General features: G+C 37.5%; 1 protein-coding gene across 6 annotated transcripts in view; it reads right to left on the reverse strand.

Annotated features, from left to right (window-relative positions):
• The window catches only part of kank4 (KN motif and ankyrin repeat domains 4), a 54706-nt gene that overhangs the window by 9319 nt on the left and 24772 nt on the right, over positions 1 to 20615 (reverse strand). For 2 of the 6 annotated variants that reach the window (XM_053499629.1, XM_053499631.1), the window contains exons 2-6: positions 15636 to 15725; positions 14062 to 14171; positions 8600 to 8710; positions 6076 to 8469; positions 4575 to 4668 (exon numbers count right to left, since the gene is read on the reverse strand). In XM_053499629.1, the coding sequence (XP_053355604.1) occupies positions 4575 to 4668; positions 6076 to 8469; positions 8600 to 8618 (2507 nt within the window). In that variant the 5' untranslated portion in view covers positions 8619 to 8710; positions 14062 to 14171; positions 15636 to 15725. Of the gene's footprint in view, positions 1 to 4574; positions 4669 to 6075; positions 8470 to 8599; positions 8711 to 13944; positions 14172 to 15566; positions 15726 to 15994; positions 16077 to 20615 lie in introns of those variants that run through there. The other 4 variants (XM_053499630.1, XM_053499632.1, XM_053499633.1 and 1 more) reach the window with 4 other exon arrangements.

The raw sequence follows: 20615 nt of genomic DNA on the forward strand, positions 1-20615 counted from the left end.
CTGCCATACTTGTACAAAGAAAATTTAGTCTGTGTTTGCATGTGATGTAATTCTTAATTATGTTAAGAAATGCCAGCTGCCTATGCTTGGTAGAAATTTTTTTTTTCATTAAAATATTATCAGAAAGCATGCATTTTGCAATACAAAACATATAATTGTATGAAGTGAAGTAAAATATTATTATTAATATTAATATTATTATTATTATTATTATTATTACTATTATTATTGTTGTAGTTTATTAGTAATAATAATAATAATAATAATAATAATGGAAAAACAGAAACATTGCGGATATCTAATTTCTTACATTCTTAAAAGGATTTGATTGCTTTTCATTTAAGTACAACTGCCTGTCTGTTGCAATTAAAAAAACAAACATACAAAATATGACAAATTTAATTAGCTTACAGGATAAATTTGTACTTATATAAAGTACTGTGTAAAAGTCTCAAGCCACAAATTTTGCTTCCAGAGAGCCAGACTTTCTAGTACTGTACGTTTCATGTAGTCTTGGGAAATAGTTCTTCAGGCTTCCTGAAGGACTTTTTTGGCTCTCATTTTCAGTCCAGTTCCTGTACCTGACTGTTTAATTTCTTGAGCCACTCCGTGACTTATGAATCATTCAAACATAAAAACATCTAATGTAAGGCATGAACTGATGATTAGTATACTGCTATTGCTCAATGGTGAGTGGTTGGAATAGACGAGAGGGGAAATGAGGTTGCTGCTGCAACCAGTTTTAAAACAGTATGTCTATGCACTTGCCATTTGTTCCAATTTCTTTAAATTAATTGAATATCAGGTAAGTTTACAAGACTTTTCCACAGCACTGTACACTTTTCTATTGAACAGTCTTCTTCATCTCAACTTCTAAACTATTAATCATTTTTCCTCTCAAATGAACTACAGTGAATTAAAAGTTCAAGGCTTGTTATTCACACTGAATGACAAATCCTAGAAAAGAAATATATGTTAAAAAAATTACTTTTTATTTTATGTCATTGATAAAGTTGTATGTAAAGCAGGTTTAAATAGACAGCAGGAAAATATGCAGCTGTTTGTTTGTTAAATGGAACATTACGCTCAGAAAACAAAATAAAAATGTAAACATACTGTATGATGTTAAGTGGACATATAACAGAATGGTGTTTCTCCTACTGAAACTGACTACTGAGTAAATAATTACTCTAATAATGTCCATAACTTGTGGTTATAGTTTTTAGCACGGAGAGAATGTTGTGCTTTTATTGTGTTCAGAAACTCTACTAAAGCTGTGGTTACCAGAATTTCATTGTGTGCTGGATTTTTTGCATGGATCATGGCTGCGTGGTTAAATTCTGAAATTACTAGCTGTCATTTCTAACAACAGTCCTGCCGGAACCACTTAAGATAATCCCCACTGATCTTTTGTAGGCCTTAGACTACGGATATTCCACCTTTATACCTGGTAAATGCTTCATCTTACATGGCTTGTAATATTATTGACCATCATCAACATCAGGCCCATAATAAATTACTGCCTATACATAGAGGTTAGTACAGTAGGTTTTCAGTATACTGTAAATTATGGGATTGAAGGTTATATGGGTTATAAATCCTATAGGTTATACGTAAAGCCCTTTAGTAGTTTACATAACTTTCTTTTTAGAAAGGGTTTCAAGTTTTATGCATTTTTAAAAAATTAATAACTTTTAACTCTACCTTGATGACCCCTTTTTAATTTTATATTAGAGTTGAGTTCCCTCAGAAAGTTGTCCAGCCATTTTGAAATGTTGTTTGTATACCTGCAAAGTTATTGCTGTTTAACCCAAAATTAACTCTGCATTCCACATCCAGCAAAACCTCATATGTATAGGAGATATTAAAGTCAAAAGGGACTATTGATGAAATTTCTTGTAAATGAAGGCGTAAAATTGATTGACATTTACAGAAGACTTCAAGCACAGTACGGTGATGAGACTCTCAGTAAAACATCTGAATGATGCAAACATTTTAAGAAGGCCATGTTTGACGAATTAAAAATTAACGCATAACTTTTCACCAATTTGTGGAAGAGACTCATCTCTGTGTGAACTGTACACAAAATCATTCACCAACACCACGTGCATATTACAGGAACTTGACTGGGAGTTATTGCCACATCCCTGTACAGCCCTGACCTTACTCCAAGGCATTTCCACATTTTTAGGCTACTAAAGGGGTTCCTGGGAGGCCGGCATTTCAGATAAGAAGCAAGCAGACCGATCATGGCTCCAGCGTACTGAGAAAACTCTCTGCCTTGATGGTATTCAAGCACTAGTGAAACACTGGGATAAGTGCATTACTGTGCCAGGGGATTTTATTGAAAAAATAAAAGAACTTGTAACTCTTATAACCGTGTTCTGTTATTCGGCACGATTAACAGTCCCGGTGTGACTTGATATCCCACAGTACAGTTTCAAAGCCTTGTAGCCTCTGGCAGCTCATAGTAGATGTTTTATCCTTTAATTTGGTACTGTTCTGTAGTAGCTTATAAAGAACAGTAAACATTGAATAACAGACCAAAGGAATAATTATTATTATAATATTAGTATGCAGCAGAGCCAACTATCTGCTTGGCTCTGTGAGGGTAACTATCTTATTGCTGATACCAGGGCAAACTGCGCTGAGATACAGTATGGCCTCCATTAGGACTGAACTGTTCTCAGATGCAGAGAAAGGTTTTTTTGTTGTTGTTGTTGTTGCTGAGGTTTATCCACTTTTCACTTTTCAATTCAATAAAATTCTATTTTATTTATACAGCACTTTTAACAATGGTCATTGTCGCAAAGCAACTTTACAGCCCTTAATCACAAGCAGCCAACAAAGCTGACTCCTACAGCCTCTAGTTCTACCCGATCTTTAGATGATGGATAGAACAGGGAAAGTGGGAACAGCTATGACAAAGTCATTTTAAAACTGATTGATGGAAATGACGTTGACCCTTGGACACAATTTCTTATGATTAATATAAAGCTTAAAATATGACATTAGCCTTTATGGCAATTTGAGTCCATTCATACTGTACAAGCCTGATTATATATGCACTACAACCATGTCTGCATTAGTGGGCACGAGGTTATGTCATGCCCTCATGAGGTCAGGTAGCTCTCTTACAAACAACTTGCCTTGTTCAGCATATTAAAAAACAAACATTCACTTGCATCTTTCTCACCTACTGTATATGAATACTGTAGGTTCATAGTTTAACAGTGTACAGTACCAGACTAACTGGGGGAACATCTCGTAAAGTCTAATACAGTAGCATTGTTTTGGATGTGTGCATACTTTTATGAAAGCACACTTTTCTTTTTCGTAGTAGCTTTTCACATTTCTGCTAGTAGTGAATGAATAATTAACTATAAATTCACATAAATTATTATAAATCATGGAAAGCACATTTAATCAAATAAAAGAGATATTAAACATAAATTAGAAAATATAAGGTCTGTAATAAGTACACCATATAAAAGTTAAATAATACAATACAGTAAGTTCCCATAACAGTTAAATAATAATAAATATTAATATTAAAATAGCATCTGTACACCTGTGCATTTAAAAATCAGATCACACCGCTTTAGTGACTAAAAAATGTAATTACATCAATATTCTATTTACTCAGGAGAAAGGTGTAAGGCTGAAAGCTTGACCGTGGGGGCATAAATGCAAGTTTATTACCAGTATTACAAGGTTACAAGCAAAGTACATTTATAATGACTGGAATATTCTCCCAAATGTATTATTATTATTATTATTATTATTATTATTATTATTACTATTAATATTAATTATAATAATAATAAAATCCAAGATCCATAACTAAAATCAGTAACGTTTACAACTGCTTCAAAAAGCTCGCGTAGTCCAAACCTAGGACCAAATATCAGTAATTTGCCATCGTTTATTTTGGAGATTTTTCTAACATGTTTCGTCTTTGTCACAATCAATCTTCCATTTAAAATTGCTGTGAATAGAAAATATGTTTAAAAGTGACATGTCCAAGAGTGTGTATATAAAGGCCTGAAAATATAGACTGAAAATTCTCGCTAACACTAACAAACTCCTAACCATTTGCCAAGTTAGTTCTATGTCCTTTTCTATGCAATCAAAACAATTAAAACAATACTGTTGTCCAATTGCATCAGACTGCATCAAAAGATAAAAGTTATTTAATTGATTTGACTTGATTTTTCTCCTTCAAAACTGTATAAATTTTCATTTTTAAAGATTAACCTCTTTTGGCACCTGCAATAGTCTCTGGACCAGAATATAACTCTCACTCTAATCAATTTAGCATAAGCCTGTCTAGTAATAATGTGTTATCTTTACAGTGGTATCGATTAAGCAGTCACTTATTATGTAAAATGGCATAACTACTTAACAAAGCATCTAATGGTTTCACACTTTACTGGGTACTGCAGTCAACCCAATGGAAACTACCCCAGTGAAGTAAAAATTTACCTGACAAATTATTTGTAAAAAATAATTTGTCTCATGGCTGCTGTTCTAAAAATGCATAGCATGGCAAAAAAAATATAAATAAAGATTACCCTCCGTTTACGCCAACAAATTTCAGGTTTTTCTTGGCTCCTCCAGTCGCTTGCTTGTCAGGACAGTCATTCTTCTTCATGATAGATTTGAGGCCTGGGAAGGGAGAGAGTGGTCAGATGTAAAGTCTGTTGCCAACTCCGCACCTGTTCTGCCTCCCTGAATAAATCCTACAACTCTACTGAAACACACTCAAAACTTTTTTTTTTAACAATAGCACTGCGATACAGACATAATCAATCATTCAGATTAGCATACAGCACATTTTACAAATAAACCTGCATAAAACCCTCTATTACCAAATAAAAACCTTAGATAACCATAAATCTTTCAGCTGTTTTGGTGCTTGCTATGAGTATACACCTGTGCATTTAAAAATCAGATCACACCAGTTTAATGACAAAAAAATGCAATTAAGTCAATATTCTATTCACTCAGGAGAAATGTGTAAGGCTGAAAGCTTGACTCTGGTGGCATAAATGCAGGTTTATGCCAGTATTACAAGATTATAAACAAAGTACATTTATGATGACTTAAATGTTTTGTTTTGTTTTGTTTTACTCCCAAGCAATGCTGTAATACAAAATACTGACAGTAGGTAAATATTAAATATTTACAATAAAACATAGTAATGTAGTTGTGGTTAAATGCTAATAGAATATTATTAAAATTATTATTATTATTATTATTATTATTATTATTATTATTGTAAGGAAAATCCTTATGCTTGAGTTTAGCTGCCTTGTGATAGAAATGGAGCAGGAATTCAAAAAGATGCATGTATGGTGTAATGTCTGGCAGGAAAAAGCTAGTCTTAACTCTCCTTGATACTGTAGCTCTCATAATATATGAAAAAAGTTTAAGTGGACATATTGCGAGAAATTTAGAATAAAAAATAAAAAGCAGTTTAGGACAAAAACAAGGGTTATTTAAGCAGTCATGGGGTAGGGGCATTCTCTATTTAACTCTACAGATTTGTTATGGAATGCATTGTTCTGTCTTTTCAAAATCTATGGTCATGAGCCACTGCTGGAAAAGACTAAAATGTTAAGGACAGGGGTACTCAGTGACAGGCATTGAAAAAGGAGAATGTTTTCTAAAATGCATGCTTCATCTTTACCCTGTGTTTCAGATTCAGGGTAGATAAAGGTTGAGCAGTGAGAGTAACCTAATGATTGGAAGGTTATGATTTTAAATCCCAGGGAATTCGTTTTCGAGAGCTTTTGAAGGAAGGTTACACTCAGCTATGTTTATACTGTATATTTAATATATGAAATAGTATTATTTATACAGCCCTTTTAAAAATGATGATCTTTGCAATATATCTGTATTTCCCATTTCAATTGTAAGTCGTGTTGCATAAAACTATCTACCAAGTGAATACATTTTCATTTAAAGAGGTTCCACACAAACTAATATAGGGGTTGGCCATCATTTATTTAATTTTATTTCAAAACCATAAAATAAAAATAGTTAGCAAGGATGTCTGTAACAGGACTATACCTGATTGTTTTGCTGCACCTCCTTTTTGAACAGGAGAATAGAAGGCTGAAAGGGCACTAAGTGAGCCCCGGAGGTGACTCTGAATGGAACTGATCTTTGAGACTGGCTGTTTCTGCGAGCCCTCTCCTTTTGGTTCCTGGCTCCCGCTCCCCAAGCTGGCCCACTGCTCATTGAGAAGACCTTGGATCCGAGTGACAACCTGGCCTATGGCTGCAGGTGACGCTGAAGCCTCATTGGGCCTCTGAGACTGAGTCTGAATGTCTTGGGCTAGCGGTTGCTTTTGGTCTTGCTGTAATAGTTCATCTGTGCTTGTATCTGGTTTTACAGCCTCTGTGACCACAGTTTCAACATTTTCCACCAGTTCTTCTTCTCTGGCCAAGGACTTGACATCTTTATCGTCCGTGAAAACCGTCTCAATCAAATCGTCCTCTGTCTTTTCTACTATAACATACTCCTCAGCCACATCACACTCAATAATCATGCTTTCACTTATTTTCTCTTCGTCTATATCATCTCTATGTACACTGCAACTTTCATCTGCGGCTTCAATCTTTTTTACTTCCAAGATATTTTCATACACATCTGTTTCAACTGCCTGGTCACATTTAGTAATTTCCACCCCCACGACTTTTTCTGCTGTCATCACCTGTGCTAACACCTCTATTTCTCGTGTCTCAACTATATTTGTTTGAGTACTACAGGACATTTGGTCTGCTCTTTTGATACTTTCAACAGGCTCTAGGTCAATATCTGTTAGGACTGCTTTTTCTAACACATGCTTGCTGTCAGTATTGACTGCCGAATCGCAAGTAATAATGTGTTGCGGAAGTGGCTCAGTCTCTAGTCGACCCTCTGGCTCTTGCTGTACACTGCCTGCAATGGGTTCCTTTACTTTTTCACTTAGCTCCTGAATTGTTACCTCCTTTTGTCTATTCTCCTCAATCTGTACATTCAATAAGGAGGTTGTTGTTTCCAGATCACAGCTGACCTGCCTTAATCTTTCCTCCAATGTCTTAACCTTTTCTTGGAGGTCTTGGATAGTAAAAACATCTTGTGCCTTTACTGTGGAGGTCGATATTTCCTTTTGTACAATAGATTGATCGATTGTTTCCGCTTTTTCAGTTTCGTCTTGGGACGCTGTGGCTTCGGATATATCTCCTTCTTCTGCTGTTATGGAAACCTTTACGGTTATGTCAGATTCTTTGTCCTTTAATGAAGTGCTTGGCGTTTCCTCCTGTTTTTCGAATTCTTCTTCCGAGACCATTTCTGATACTTCAGTCTCATGCTCTGTTTCTTCCAACATTTTCTCTGATTCTTCTGAATCAGTTGGACTTTCAGCTTTTTCAATAAGAATCACTGGAACAGTGACCACACTTAAAACTGTCCCTTCTCCCAAAACTTTGTAAGGTGGTGGCCCTTCAATGTTCTGGACCACTTTATCTATAGTTGACTGTGTTTCTGGACTCTTAGTATGACTCTCATTCACAGTATCCTGGGAAAGAGATGGAACATCTTGCTCCTCTGTTGCTGAAGTACTTTGTTGGGACTCTGGCAAGGGTTTTTCACTTCTCTCTATCTCTGGCAGGCTCTTTACATGAAACTGCTCCTGAATTCTCTGAAGCAGTTGTTCCTTCTCTTCTCTTAGGGAACAAATCTGAGCCTTCAGCTCAGGGATCGTCCTGACCTGCTCCTCCAGTTCGCGCACCCGTTTCAGAGCTGCCGTTATCTGTTGATGCAAGCTGGCCCTGTCTTGAGGAATACTCCCTCTTCTGTCACTGACATCCACAGGGCGAAACAGTTTTTCAGTCGAGCCATTCTGTGACTGAGAGCTCTGTTGCTCATCTGTAGAGTCTGAAGCTTTCCTGCGTGGGACGTTAACAGGCATGCTGGATGCCCGAAACAAGTGAGGCCTCACATTAAGGCTAAGGGAAGCCTGTTGGTCTTGGGAAGCCTGAATATGGACGTCATCTACAGTTTTGGGTGAAGTGGGGTAGCTGCTACCTTGAACACTTTTTTGACCTGCAGGGGTGGTTTGGCTACTACTGCTGCTGCTGCTAGCATTGTCACTGCTGGCTCTGAAATCAAAAAGTTGCTGGACTTCAGTAACACGTGACTTGGGCTTGGATCCCAGCGTGGATGTGTTGGACCATGTGTCTTTGGCTGTAGGTCTTGCACCATGTCCAGGAAGGCTAAAGTTGCGTGGCAGTGTGCTATATTTTGGTCCCCTGTTCTTTCTCTGTATATGCACTCTCTTGATGGTATTACCCTTCTCAATATCATCAACATATTTTAAGAAGTCCAGATCCAGGTGAAAGCCGTAGGGTGTCTCCACAGAATATGGCAGCTGTTTCCTCTGTCCCCCACTCTCAGAAGCCTTGGCAGAAAAGCCATTTGCTGAAACACAAATCCAGATGCCTTTAGGGTTTTTGACTGTGATCTGGATGAATGTCAAAGCACAGGATTTGAGTAAATTCATTCTAATAAGGTGATTACATTTCTAATATTTTTATACAGTTATTCTTACCACTTTTCTTGTCCATCATTTGCGTGTTTCAGTGTCATCGACTCCCTCTCTCTCTTTCTCTCTCTCTCTCTCTCTCTCTCTCTCTTTCTCTCTGTTCTTAATGTTAGCAGACTGTGGAAAGACAACGACAAAGCCCATAAATTACAAACATGTGGCTATCAATAAATTACAAACATGTGGCTATCATGGCCTCCAGAGTCATGTGCAGCTTTACTAAACTTGTGTGAAAAAGATTAAGGAATAGGAAAAGGTATCTAGTGTAGTAAAAAGAAATTAATTCATGTGCTTCTTTTGGATTTTTATTTTGTATATAACATTCTCTTCAATAAAAATAAATTGTCATAAGTTATTTTAAAACAACACTATGTAATGTTATCAATCATAGACAATAAAAACAGTAAGATTAAACATAATATTAAGTAAAAATCAGGAAAAAAATACAATGACTGGTTTTGTTTTAATTACAAATAAAGAAATTCATTTAACTAGTTCATTAACAGCATTAATAAGGCCAAAAATGGAAGAAAAACTTCAGTCTTGTGCATTTCCAAAAAACTGATCAGTAAGATTAATTATCAAATAAATTGATGGTAATTTGATATGGTGTATTTGCATGGTTATTTATTTTGGTGCAGTTTGTAATGAGAAGCATCATTATTACAATTATTAATGTTTCCAGTGTTGGGTAGGATATCGGTTAGAAGCCTGGAGGTACAATTATCTTTTTAATAATGAGCAATAGATTATGAGCCATCGACAATAAGATAATTTTTTATGAAGGCTACTGTACAGTAACACTTGTGAAAAGGTCCTAAGGGCATGTTTCTGAAACATTACTACCGTCTGTGCTCATGAAAGATGGAATTAATCCCGATGCGACACATGGGACTGATTTTGATCTTTGCAGTCTGGGCCGGAGGCTTGGAATATGACCAGAAGATTTGATCATTTTTTGGAAAGAGATTTTAATCAAAGGTGAAAAGCAGCGGTGCCTCACAAAAATGGATCCTAACTTGAAGCCAATGGTGTAGATATAAATTACTTCAATTCCCTGTCAAATTTTGATCATTTATACAGTACCAGTTTCCATTACTGTCCTTAATGTATTGCATTTATTGTACGCCTAACCTATTTCAACTGCTGCATACAGTATATTATCTATTTTAACTTTTCATATTATTTTTCTTAACCAATTACCTGACAGCAGTGCAGAAGTACATATGCAATAGGGTGGAATATAAAGGAAAAGAAAATACAAGCTATGTTTGCTTATTGCCTTTTGCTGCAATTCATCTAAAAGCCCAAACACTCTCTGAAATATCCCTGAGTGCCAGAGAAGCACTACAGGATGCCAGTGCTGCATCTGGTGAGCAGGTAATCAATCAACCTGGCAACATAATGTTCTTGCACTTCAACCAAACATCTTGAAGGGAAGGCTGATTGAATTCAGAGCATTTAGCCTGCCAGCTGTAAATCTTAAAGCAACAGGAAAAAGAGTTACCCGAAAGTAACAGAGCACAAGGATCTCTGTAAGCTGGTAGGATGAGGATCTTTTTGCTCAAAACACAACCCCTATGATTGCAGTACATGTGGAAATACTTATTAGAAGGAATGGGAAACTGTGTTTACATTTGAAGACCACATATGTCTTATTAACGGAAAAATCCACCCTGGATGACTTGCATATCAATATATAAACACTACGCAGTCCTCAATTAGGCTATTTTTGCTTTGTGTGATGCAGTAGGGCTGTAATTCTTTAGTTCATCCAGCCGTCAAACACCATCATCAGAACACTCAGCTTGAAACTTACAAAGCTTGGACTTTTTAAAAAAAACTACATTTTGTAACCACTGTCACCACTATCATGGTTGTAGATTGTTAACTAGCCGAATTAACCTATTTGGACACTTTCTGAACCCAAGTGTCCTAGGACTCCTACACTGGAATGCTCATTACTTTGACACACAACATCACCGGAAAATGGTTAGTAAGATAAGAAGAGATAAGAAGCCCTCGCTTTTTTGTTTAAGGAGCTAACAGGAAATCCTGTGAGCTATTTCTTATGATTGAGATTACTGCATTTTTACATTGTAAATGCACTAGCAATGTCCCTATCTGATGACAACCAATAATATACTGTATTAGGAATAACTAAACTACCAGGGATAGGACTTACGATGGACCAGCCGATATGATATTATCATGACGGTGTCGGTTCGATTTGTATTGCTATTCTATAAATATCCCAATTTAATATAGTTTTTGTTCATATTTTCTTTTACAATTTTAAACAAACAAATGTTTTACTTCTACCACTTGCGACGATGTCACAATGTGTGAACAGTTTAGAGAACACCACCATTAGGATTATATAGGAAGTGCAACATACTGTAGTACCACCTCGAATGCACACATACTGTACAGTATACAAATTAAAATTGAATGCATAAAAATCCATTCTGTCATCATTTTGTGGATACATGAATTTCCACAAGCAAAAGACACAATACATAACTGCAATGGACGAGTTTTCCCCATCTCTAAAAACTACAGTGTCATCCAACGAAACGTCAGCAAATCGTTGATGTAAACATATTTATCCTGTTTCAGGGTGGGGTTTTCTTTCCTAAACAACGTATATGACAACAAGGCTAAACATTTTGCAATTATTATGAATTTGTTGGAGGCAAACTCTGAAATTGTGTGATTATAAAGTTGATTGACATCTACATAGTTAAAATCCTGTGCACTTGAACAAGCACTATAAATGTATGGACAATTCTGTTCATGGCAGCTTCTAGAGGAAAAGTTATCAAGGGTATGAACTATGCCACTCACAAACACACTAACCGAGACCTAATTAGCCATCTTAGACCATACTAGTAATTGCTAAGTAAGTGAACCGTAGACCCCACCCTCTACCCACGGTCAATTACCAGCATCGGTGTACAGTACTTCCTGTTTAATTAGATACTCTAAGAGTAAGAGAGAAAGTGAGAGAGAGAGAGAGCATGCATGTGCTGGGGAGGAATAAACATGGCCTTTTATCAACATCATAATAAGAAAGCAATTTTACTTCATCAGCTGAAATATAATTACTACCTCATCTGAATAGGCTGTGTATTTTTTATTAATATACCTTGGATAACATGTGTCCCACTGGCCCACATATAAACTACTGTATACACCCGGTGACAAAGACCGTTTGTTATTCGGCTCAGATGAAATCGAATTAAACTAATGAATAGAGGAACAGAGGAAGTGAGAGACAAAAGAATTCGATTTGTTCGGTCTGCTTGTGATTACATAGATGTAACACACACTCAGTGAGACAGAGACACAGGGACACACACATATTCTCCCACAGACACATGTGTGCCCGCAGCCGGGTTTATAAGCGCAGCAGCTGCACGACTGACCATGCATCCTTTCTGCTAAATCATGGTGAAGAAACAGATCCATTCAGCAGTGTAGAAGCGAAGAAACAGCAACTCTGTTAATGCCTGCGATCAGTGTTTACCTTACTGTGACCCTTACTCTGCTCTGAATAATCATGCATGCCTGATTTCTAGAGAACGTGGAATAAAAACAGCTTGTTTCAGCATCTGCTGTGTAGAAAAATATCCAACTTTAAATCACCTCTACAAAACATACATGCCATTTTACTAGAAAAACTAGTAGAGTACTAGTAGTAGAAACTAGTAGTAGAGTCATGATGGTACTTTCTATATCTGTAAGAGTTGTTAGCTTTGTCCGTCTGTAATAATCCTCTATGTAAAACCCTTTTTACCATTTAACACCCCTACACTGTAGTCCATCCATCTGTCCGTTTCACAGGGGGCCTGGAGCCCATCCCAGGGTACACCATGAATAACATGCTCAATCCCAAGCACACACACACTTACAGTAAAAACCCAATCATACATTAAAAGGCTATTTGGGAACACCTGTCATGTGGGAGGAAACCACAATACACAGAGGAAACCCAGCAAGCACAGTTGGTGCAAAGCTACTGTGCCAACCACTAAGCCACTACGTGTGTGTGTGTGTGTGTGTGTGTGTGTGTGTGTGTCTACACTGTAGTGCCATTTATTAACCATTACCACTGCCACAACCATGATTTTCTCATTATCACCGTATGTGGCAGTCAGAGACAACCTGTTAGTAGTTTCTGCAGTTGAATTTTTTATTTCTTCAGCTGCTCCAATTAGAGGTCACGACGGCGTCTCAGTGGGTCTGCAAATTTAATATTATACCGGATGCCCTTCCTGACATAATCCTCCCCAATTTATCTGCACTTGGAAGCAGCACTAAAAGTGCGCTTGTGCAATCCCCGGTGTACTCCCCAGTGGCTGGGGACGGTTTCCTGACCAGGCATTGAACCCAAAGCCTGGTGGTACATGCGAAATGCAAACATACAGTATTGTAGTGCAACTTACAATACTGCAATTTCCAGAACTGTTTACAATTACAGATGCATTGGTAGTAATATTGGTATTAGGTATTAGCCTGATTCTGTGGTTATTTATTTATACTGGTACTCCTAAAAGTACTCAATTACCACCATGACACTGCATGACAATGTGTGACATACAATATGATTTCACACCAAATGAACAGGTGATGCAAAAAGGTTCCTTGATATATTTCATAAAGAATGATTTAAGCAAGACAAAGCAGAAAGAAATCTAACAACCCTCAATTCCTTACGCATCGTCTATACCGCTTTATCCTATATACTGTATAGGATCACTGGAAGCCTGGAGCCTATCCAAAGAGACTTTGGGCACAATGCAGGGTACACCCTGGATGGGGTGTCAATCCATTGCCATGCTCACACACACACACCCACACTATGGGCAAATTTGGGAACGCCAATTAGCCTATGCCACTATGCCACCACGCTGCTCCACTTCATATCCGTTAGGGTTTCATAAAGTATTAAGGCATTAAATGGTCATGTCTACTTAACCTTAGGAAATTTGGAACCTAGGATGAATAACATTAGATAATTTGTCTTGTAACTCTCCAAGTGCTTGAATGGTGATGTGTATCATCATCGCCAGACTGCCCAGGTATACAGACAATATAGACAAACCTTATTCCTCTGGTTAATGCTTACTTTTTCTAGTAACACTCACCGTTCAATTCAATTAAGTGACCATATATATTTTCAAATAAACTCAGATTTTGTCCAGTCATTGTTAAAATACAAGCCTGTGTTACCAAATGTGCTCAAGAATATCACTTTTGCCTCCACCTACTGTATGAAAAATGTCACCGTAATTACAAACAACGAAAGGGTTCTATACTATAAAACACTAATATTAAAAATCAAATACCTCTTTAGGCAATATTAGCAGTCTTATAGCTGAAAATCTTCCCTTCCGTCCTCCTCTTTCACTGTCTACATCTCCTTCCACATCTAACAGTGACAATAACCAGAAATGTTTGCTCACTAGTCAGGTCCTTCTTGATGTCAGGTTTCCGGATCTATCTAGTCCACGGTGCAGACATCTGGAGGAGGGAGTCGAACACAGCACATCTGTTGTTTAAAGATGAGTGGAGCCTAGAACAAAATCAGAGGACCACCAAAAGTGTTTATATCATATTATTAAAAGCATATACTGTCTATTAGAGTAAAGACGTTATACAAAAAAAAATAAAGATGCAGGTAGAGAGAGAAAGAGAGAGAGAGAGAGAGAGAGAGAGAGAATGTAGACACACACATACAGAAGTGTGCAAGCTTTCATTAGACATGTGAGGTGACTGGTAATAAATTATTTATTCCAGCCCTGAAGCTAATTCTACTCAGAACATCGATGGTAAAGAAATTCATGATGAAACACTTCTCATTACTTCTCCGTGGATTTCAGAGATAAAGGGAATAGGAAAGAAGGAGAGCGGAGCAAAGCGAGTTCTAGTTAATTAGTAGAGGAGGGGTGTTGAATGGGTGAATTCAGAGGTATATTTTCAAGATAGGAGAATACTGGGGGCGAAAAACAAAAGAGGGAATGGAGAGATGAAGGGTGATGACAGAAAGGGTGACAGCAGTCAGGGGGATGGAAGGGGTAACGGGTGATGGGTGAGGGGGAGGTGAGGGGAATCTTGAGGTAGTGAGTGACAGCAAAGCTCTAGCTCTCTCTTTCGCTCTGTGTGTGTGTGTGTGTGTGTGTGTGTGTGTGTGTGTGTGTGTGTGTGTGTGTATCAATTTCCTCACTGAGACATCTTCTCAGATTAACAAGATACAACATCAGACATAAAACACACACACACACACACACACACAGAGGGAGAAAGAGAGAGAGCGAGTGCTAGATTCCTATATAGATAACACATACACACTGAACGAATATCCAAGGTACAAAACCAAACCCCAGCCTTTCAAATCATTGAATTGCATAAAAATAAATAATTATTAATAATAATAATAATATTAATAATAATGATAATCACAGAAAAATCCTAAAAAATAAACATCCCCTATAAAGTGCTACCTTCTCACTAGTTATGCACTGAAGGGTGGTGAAGCAGCTCGGTAGGGGATTGCAAGTCTGCATAGTAACAAGCACTAGACTACAGCGAGGACCCTGAGAGTGAGCAGCACTACACTACACAGAACGTTACGGGATGATATGTGCACGCTAACTGCAAAAGAATGCACAGCAAATATGCACACAGCAGATATAGAGACACACACCTAAATACAAAAAAAAAGAAGAAAAAAAACGAGCTGGCTGGGCGCCAGACAGAATCGACGTTGTCTGGAGGCTGCCTGTGTGCCTGGAGATAAAGCCTGTCTGCTATTCTGTTATTCCTGCACTGCAGCAGCAACCGAGCCACTCAGATGATGAGAGGGGAAAAAAATGAAAGAACAGCTCTGGAGGAGGGACATGGTCTTAGATACAAGCACGTGCACACACACACACACACACACACACACACATACAAACAGAGTGCTCACCTGGACTGGGAAGACATCCACGGTATGAGAGAGAGAGAGAGAGAGAGAGAGAGATGGGAATTCTCTCACCTGGCATGTGTAGTAAAGCACTTAGTTATACCTCCTCTCTTCTCTCTAGGCTGTTTTTCTTACTGTCACTTTTCTCCTTCCAGTTTCAACCTGACCATACAAAACAGAAAGGAATGGGCGATGAGACGATGGGATTGATTGTCACAAGAGAGAGAGAGAGAGAGAGCTACATTGTTCAGGTGATTGATAACCACAACACAAAAATTATAACAACACCAAGACTAATGACGGTATTGGGCAGAAAGGTAAGAAAACAGTGCCTCATACTCTCTGGAATGTTCACTCCAGCATTGCAATCCCACCCAGACATTCGCCTTCCCACATTTCTTTTTTTTTTTTTTTATGTCTGTTAAACTCACATGCTATGCTGCCTCAGATGCAGTGACCCAGAGAAAGTTGAAAATCTTTCCTGCTCCGTCTCTGTCCGCTGTAGACCTTGTAAATATGACTGAACTTTGGGTGAACTCCCACAACTCAACAGTGTAATCATTAGTGTAGGGTGGGGGGCAATAATTAACCATGCTATGATAGGTTCACTTCTCTCTCTCTCTCTCTCTCTCTCTCACACACACACACACACACACTCTTATCAATGCCTCAACACTAAATTCGCAAACTATGGCATTGTCATATCTCCGAACTAACAATTCATATAAACTGGTTATAAAGCGACATCATTAAATCAGAATAGACCCATTTTGTATTCATTGTATTACACTGTTTAAGATTTAAATTAGATGTCTTTTCTGTACACAAAGGATGTTTAATTTGCAATCAATTATAATTATGCACACATATTATTATTGCATATTTTGACATTTCATTAAAAAATATAATAATCCAGAAAAAGTATTTTTGTCCTTGCCTCTCGTTACTCATCAGATTTTTCAATCCAATCACAAAATTTGCCATGCCACCCCCCTTAGTTATTTAATTATTAAGGTTTTTGTAGCTACTTCAATCATCCATCAATCACAAACAGATTATAAAATACATCCTAACATTATCGTCCTAACATAACATTAATCATAGCGTACATTATTATGAGTGGACTACAGACATTATGAGTGGACTACAGCATTGGACTACAGTTTCGGAAGATCCCAGGTTCAAACCCCACAACCTCCAAGTTGCACCCTCAACTGCTCAGATGTATAATGAGATAAAAATGTAAGTCGCTCTGGATAAGAGCGTCTGTCAAATGCCTAAATGTATATGTAAATGAGTGCACAACAACTAAGGCAGCTTGGTGGCTTAGTGGTAAGCACCGTCACCTTGCACCTCCAGGTCCTGGGTACAATTCCCTGTGCTTGGTAGGTTTCCTTTGGGTTTTTTAGTTTACTCCTACTGTCCAAAACCCTGCAGATTAGGCTAACTGGCGTTCCAGAATTGCCCGTAGTGTGTGAGTGTTGACCGGAGGTCCTACCACAGTTGTACAAAATGGCAACAAATACAATGGTCACCACTGGCCGCCAATTCTTGCCATTGGCCTCTACAGGCCCTAGTTGGACAACAGAGGTTCCTACAGTAGAAGGATGGATGGATGGATTGGATGGAGATGGACAACAACTAATTAACGGCAACATTATTATCAATGGAAAAGAACTACTGGTCTAACTAAACAGATAATTAAATATCAAACTAAATAAATAAATACCTATAAAGATTTATTTAAAAAATCTCTTCCCAACTGTGTTTGACTGATTGAGTAATCATGACCTACTAGTCAACAATCCAACAAAAAAAAAAAACTAACCAACCAAGTGACCAATCATGAGACTAACCAATCATCAACTACAACACCCATGGAAAAGATATAAAACATTTTTCATGGATAACATGTCTACTGGTCAGCTAACTAACTAAATAAATAAACAACTAAAGTTACTAACTAACCATCAACTAGAACACACAAACAAAAAAGAAACAAAGAACTTCATTAGCAGTGAAGAACTACCTAACTAACTAATAAAATAACCAACTAACTAATTTGCTTACTAGAATTAGTAATTATCAATTCAACCGTCTATTCAACCATCTAACTATGTCCTGTACCTACTGTACCTCCCTACATAATTGACTCACTAACTAACTATAAATATGTATACAAGGTGTATCAATCTGTACATTTGTAATGAATCAAACAAGCAAACCAAAAAACAAGATAAGACAGTGAGTTCTAGTAAACTGTCTAACTAAATGGCTGCCAATCTAACTAACTAGGTAGGTAGGTAAAAAATACTTACCAGGCAACCAACACAAATAATGTTCTGTGAATGAACAACTACTGGTCATTTAATGAACAAACTAACTAACTAACTATAACAAAGACACATAGTTAAAAGTCAACATTATTATTAGGGGATACAACTTTCTGCTCAACTATCTACAATACCTACCTTCCCACTTACCTACCCAACTAACTAACTAACTATAAAGATGTTTGTAGGTGGCTCTGTGGTTAATAAATACAGATAGAGAGTGAAAAAATTTTTGCCGATTCTATTTCACGATGTAGCTGAGTGAGTCATAGTCTGGTGTCAGTGCTGTGCGTTCCTAGGAGTGAATTTATGAATCACAGCAGTGCTTACAGACACTGACTGATTCCAAATGTAATGCATACTATATCCTGTGGGATCTCTTAGTGAATTCCCTTTGCATGTATTGCGTGTTGCACCAGAGGATTGATTTAACCAATGAAATCCATTTTTATTCCTTTTGTTTGTTCTGGCTGGCTGGTTCAGCTAAATTGGGAGAAATGCTCCCTACAAATTTTACCTCCTCCCTCCTACTGACATTCACTTTTATTAAAGAAATGCACCTACACAGTATGTAAGTATAAAGCAGCAGGACCACTTGTTTTCTTAAGAGTCTAAGCGAGAAGAGAGAAGACGAGAGAGCAGGAATAGAGCTCACGGGTTGTCTAGTTTAGCAGTTTAGGGATGTCCGCTTCGTTCTGCTGCTATTTTTACAACCAGATCTTTATCATTCATGTGTGTTTACAGTGGTCAGTCCTATTATGCATAACATATCGTTTCAGCCAAAATTGGAATAGACACCCTGCCATCTCATTTGTTCATGCTAAACTGAGACACTACCTGCACAAAACCAGCGTACCATAAAGAAAATAGCAAAAGCGAAAGAAACTGAACGCCAAGGAGGGAAAAAAAATGCCTGGGCAATGTGATAAATCTGAGTTCTCCAGTTCCTCCCTAGGTTTAAGATAAGTTGGTGTATTGGCACTATAAGAGCCGTGGAAAGCTTTCACAGCTATATATAGAGAGAAAGCCTCCACATTTATCACATATCTAAGAAATGTTCTCTTTCTTCCTCTGTTTTGTGTCACTTCTGTCACTTCTTCCAGCATAAGCAATCTTGTACTGTATCATTATCAAACACGAGAAATATAACAGCTTTCTTGGACAGAGCTGAAATAAGTGTGTGTGTCAGTGTATTACTGTATATACATTACCAGTCGAAAGTTTGGGCACAGCTTCTCTTTTGTTTGTGTTTTTCTTTATTTTTATTAATGTCAACATTATCATTGAAGACATCCAAACTGTGGAAGAACACATATGGAATAGACACATTCCAGACGTAGACACGTATATAGTAACTATACAGTAAAACAGAATATGTTTTATATTTTAGATTGTGCAAAGTAGCTAGATTTAGCTTTGATGACAGCTTGGCACACTCATGGCATTTTCTTATCTGATTCACGAGGTAGTCACCGGAAATGGTTTCCAATTTACAGGTGTACCTTATCAAGAGTTAATTTCTTGCCTTCTTAATGTGCTTTAGAGCATCATTTGTCTTGTTTAGAGGAAGGGTGGGTACAGAGTCAATAGCCCTATTAGTGCTATTACATACAACTATTGTATAAATTCATATTATGGCAAAAGAAAAACACTTCAGTTAAGTAAAAAGAAAAGTTCATCATTAAATTAAGAAATGAAGGTCAGTCAGTCCAAAAAAATCTCCAGAACTTTGAATGTATCTTCAAGTGCAGTCGCCAAATCCATTAAACGCAATAATAAAACTGGCTCCTTCCCAGGAAAGGAAGACTAAGAGCTACGTCTGCTGCAGAGGTTACGTTTATTAGAATGACCAGCCTCAGAAATCACTGATTTACAGCACCTCAGACTGAAGCCCACATAAATGCTTCTCAGAGTTCAAGTGGCAGACATACAGTTTTTTAACATCCACTGTTCAGAGAAGACTGCGTGAGTCAGGCCTTCATGGTCGAATTGTTGCAAAAAAATAAAAACCTTAACTTCAGAAGAACCACAGGCAGAAGAGACTTGCTTGGCCAGAACACCCAAGGAAAGGAATGGTGTTGAAGTGGAAAACTGTCTTTGGGCTGATGAGTGCAAATGTGATATTTTTGGTTCTAACAAAGACAGGGTGAACAGACATGTCCTGACAGTGGGGTTCCCAATGGGTAGCACAGAGCAGGATGTGTGATGGTGTGGCAGTGCTTTGTTGGAGTCATGTTGGTGACTTGGTCATAAATAAGGGCACACTTAACCAGCATTGCTACCACAGCATTTTGCAGCAACATGCCATCCCATCTGGTCTACACTTAGTGGGACGGTTTGGGATGAGTTGGACCAGAGAGTGAAGGAAAAGCAGCCAACAAATACATAACACCTCTGGGAACTCTTTCAAGATTGTTGGAAAACCATTCCAGGTGACTACCTCATAAGAGAATGCAAAAAGTGCGCAAAGCTCCCATCACAGCAAAACCTTTAAGAATCAAAAATATTAACTTTTTTTTTCAATGTTTTTTTTTTGTCTAATTCCATATTTGTTTTAAAAACAATGATGAAAACAATAAAATAAAAAAAAATATTGAATAAGAAGGTGTGTCAAAACTTTTCACTGGTACTGGTTGTTGAGCTCTGTTTTTAGTGTACATTTAAAGTAAAATTGACTAAAGCTTTCCTTAAAGTAGGATAAACAAAAGAAAAAGCAAAT

This window comes from Clarias gariepinus, chromosome 6, assembly GCF_024256425.1.
Source record: "Clarias gariepinus isolate MV-2021 ecotype Netherlands chromosome 6, CGAR_prim_01v2, whole genome shotgun sequence".
NCBI classification, from domain to species: domain Eukaryota; kingdom Metazoa; phylum Chordata; class Actinopteri; order Siluriformes; family Clariidae; genus Clarias; species Clarias gariepinus.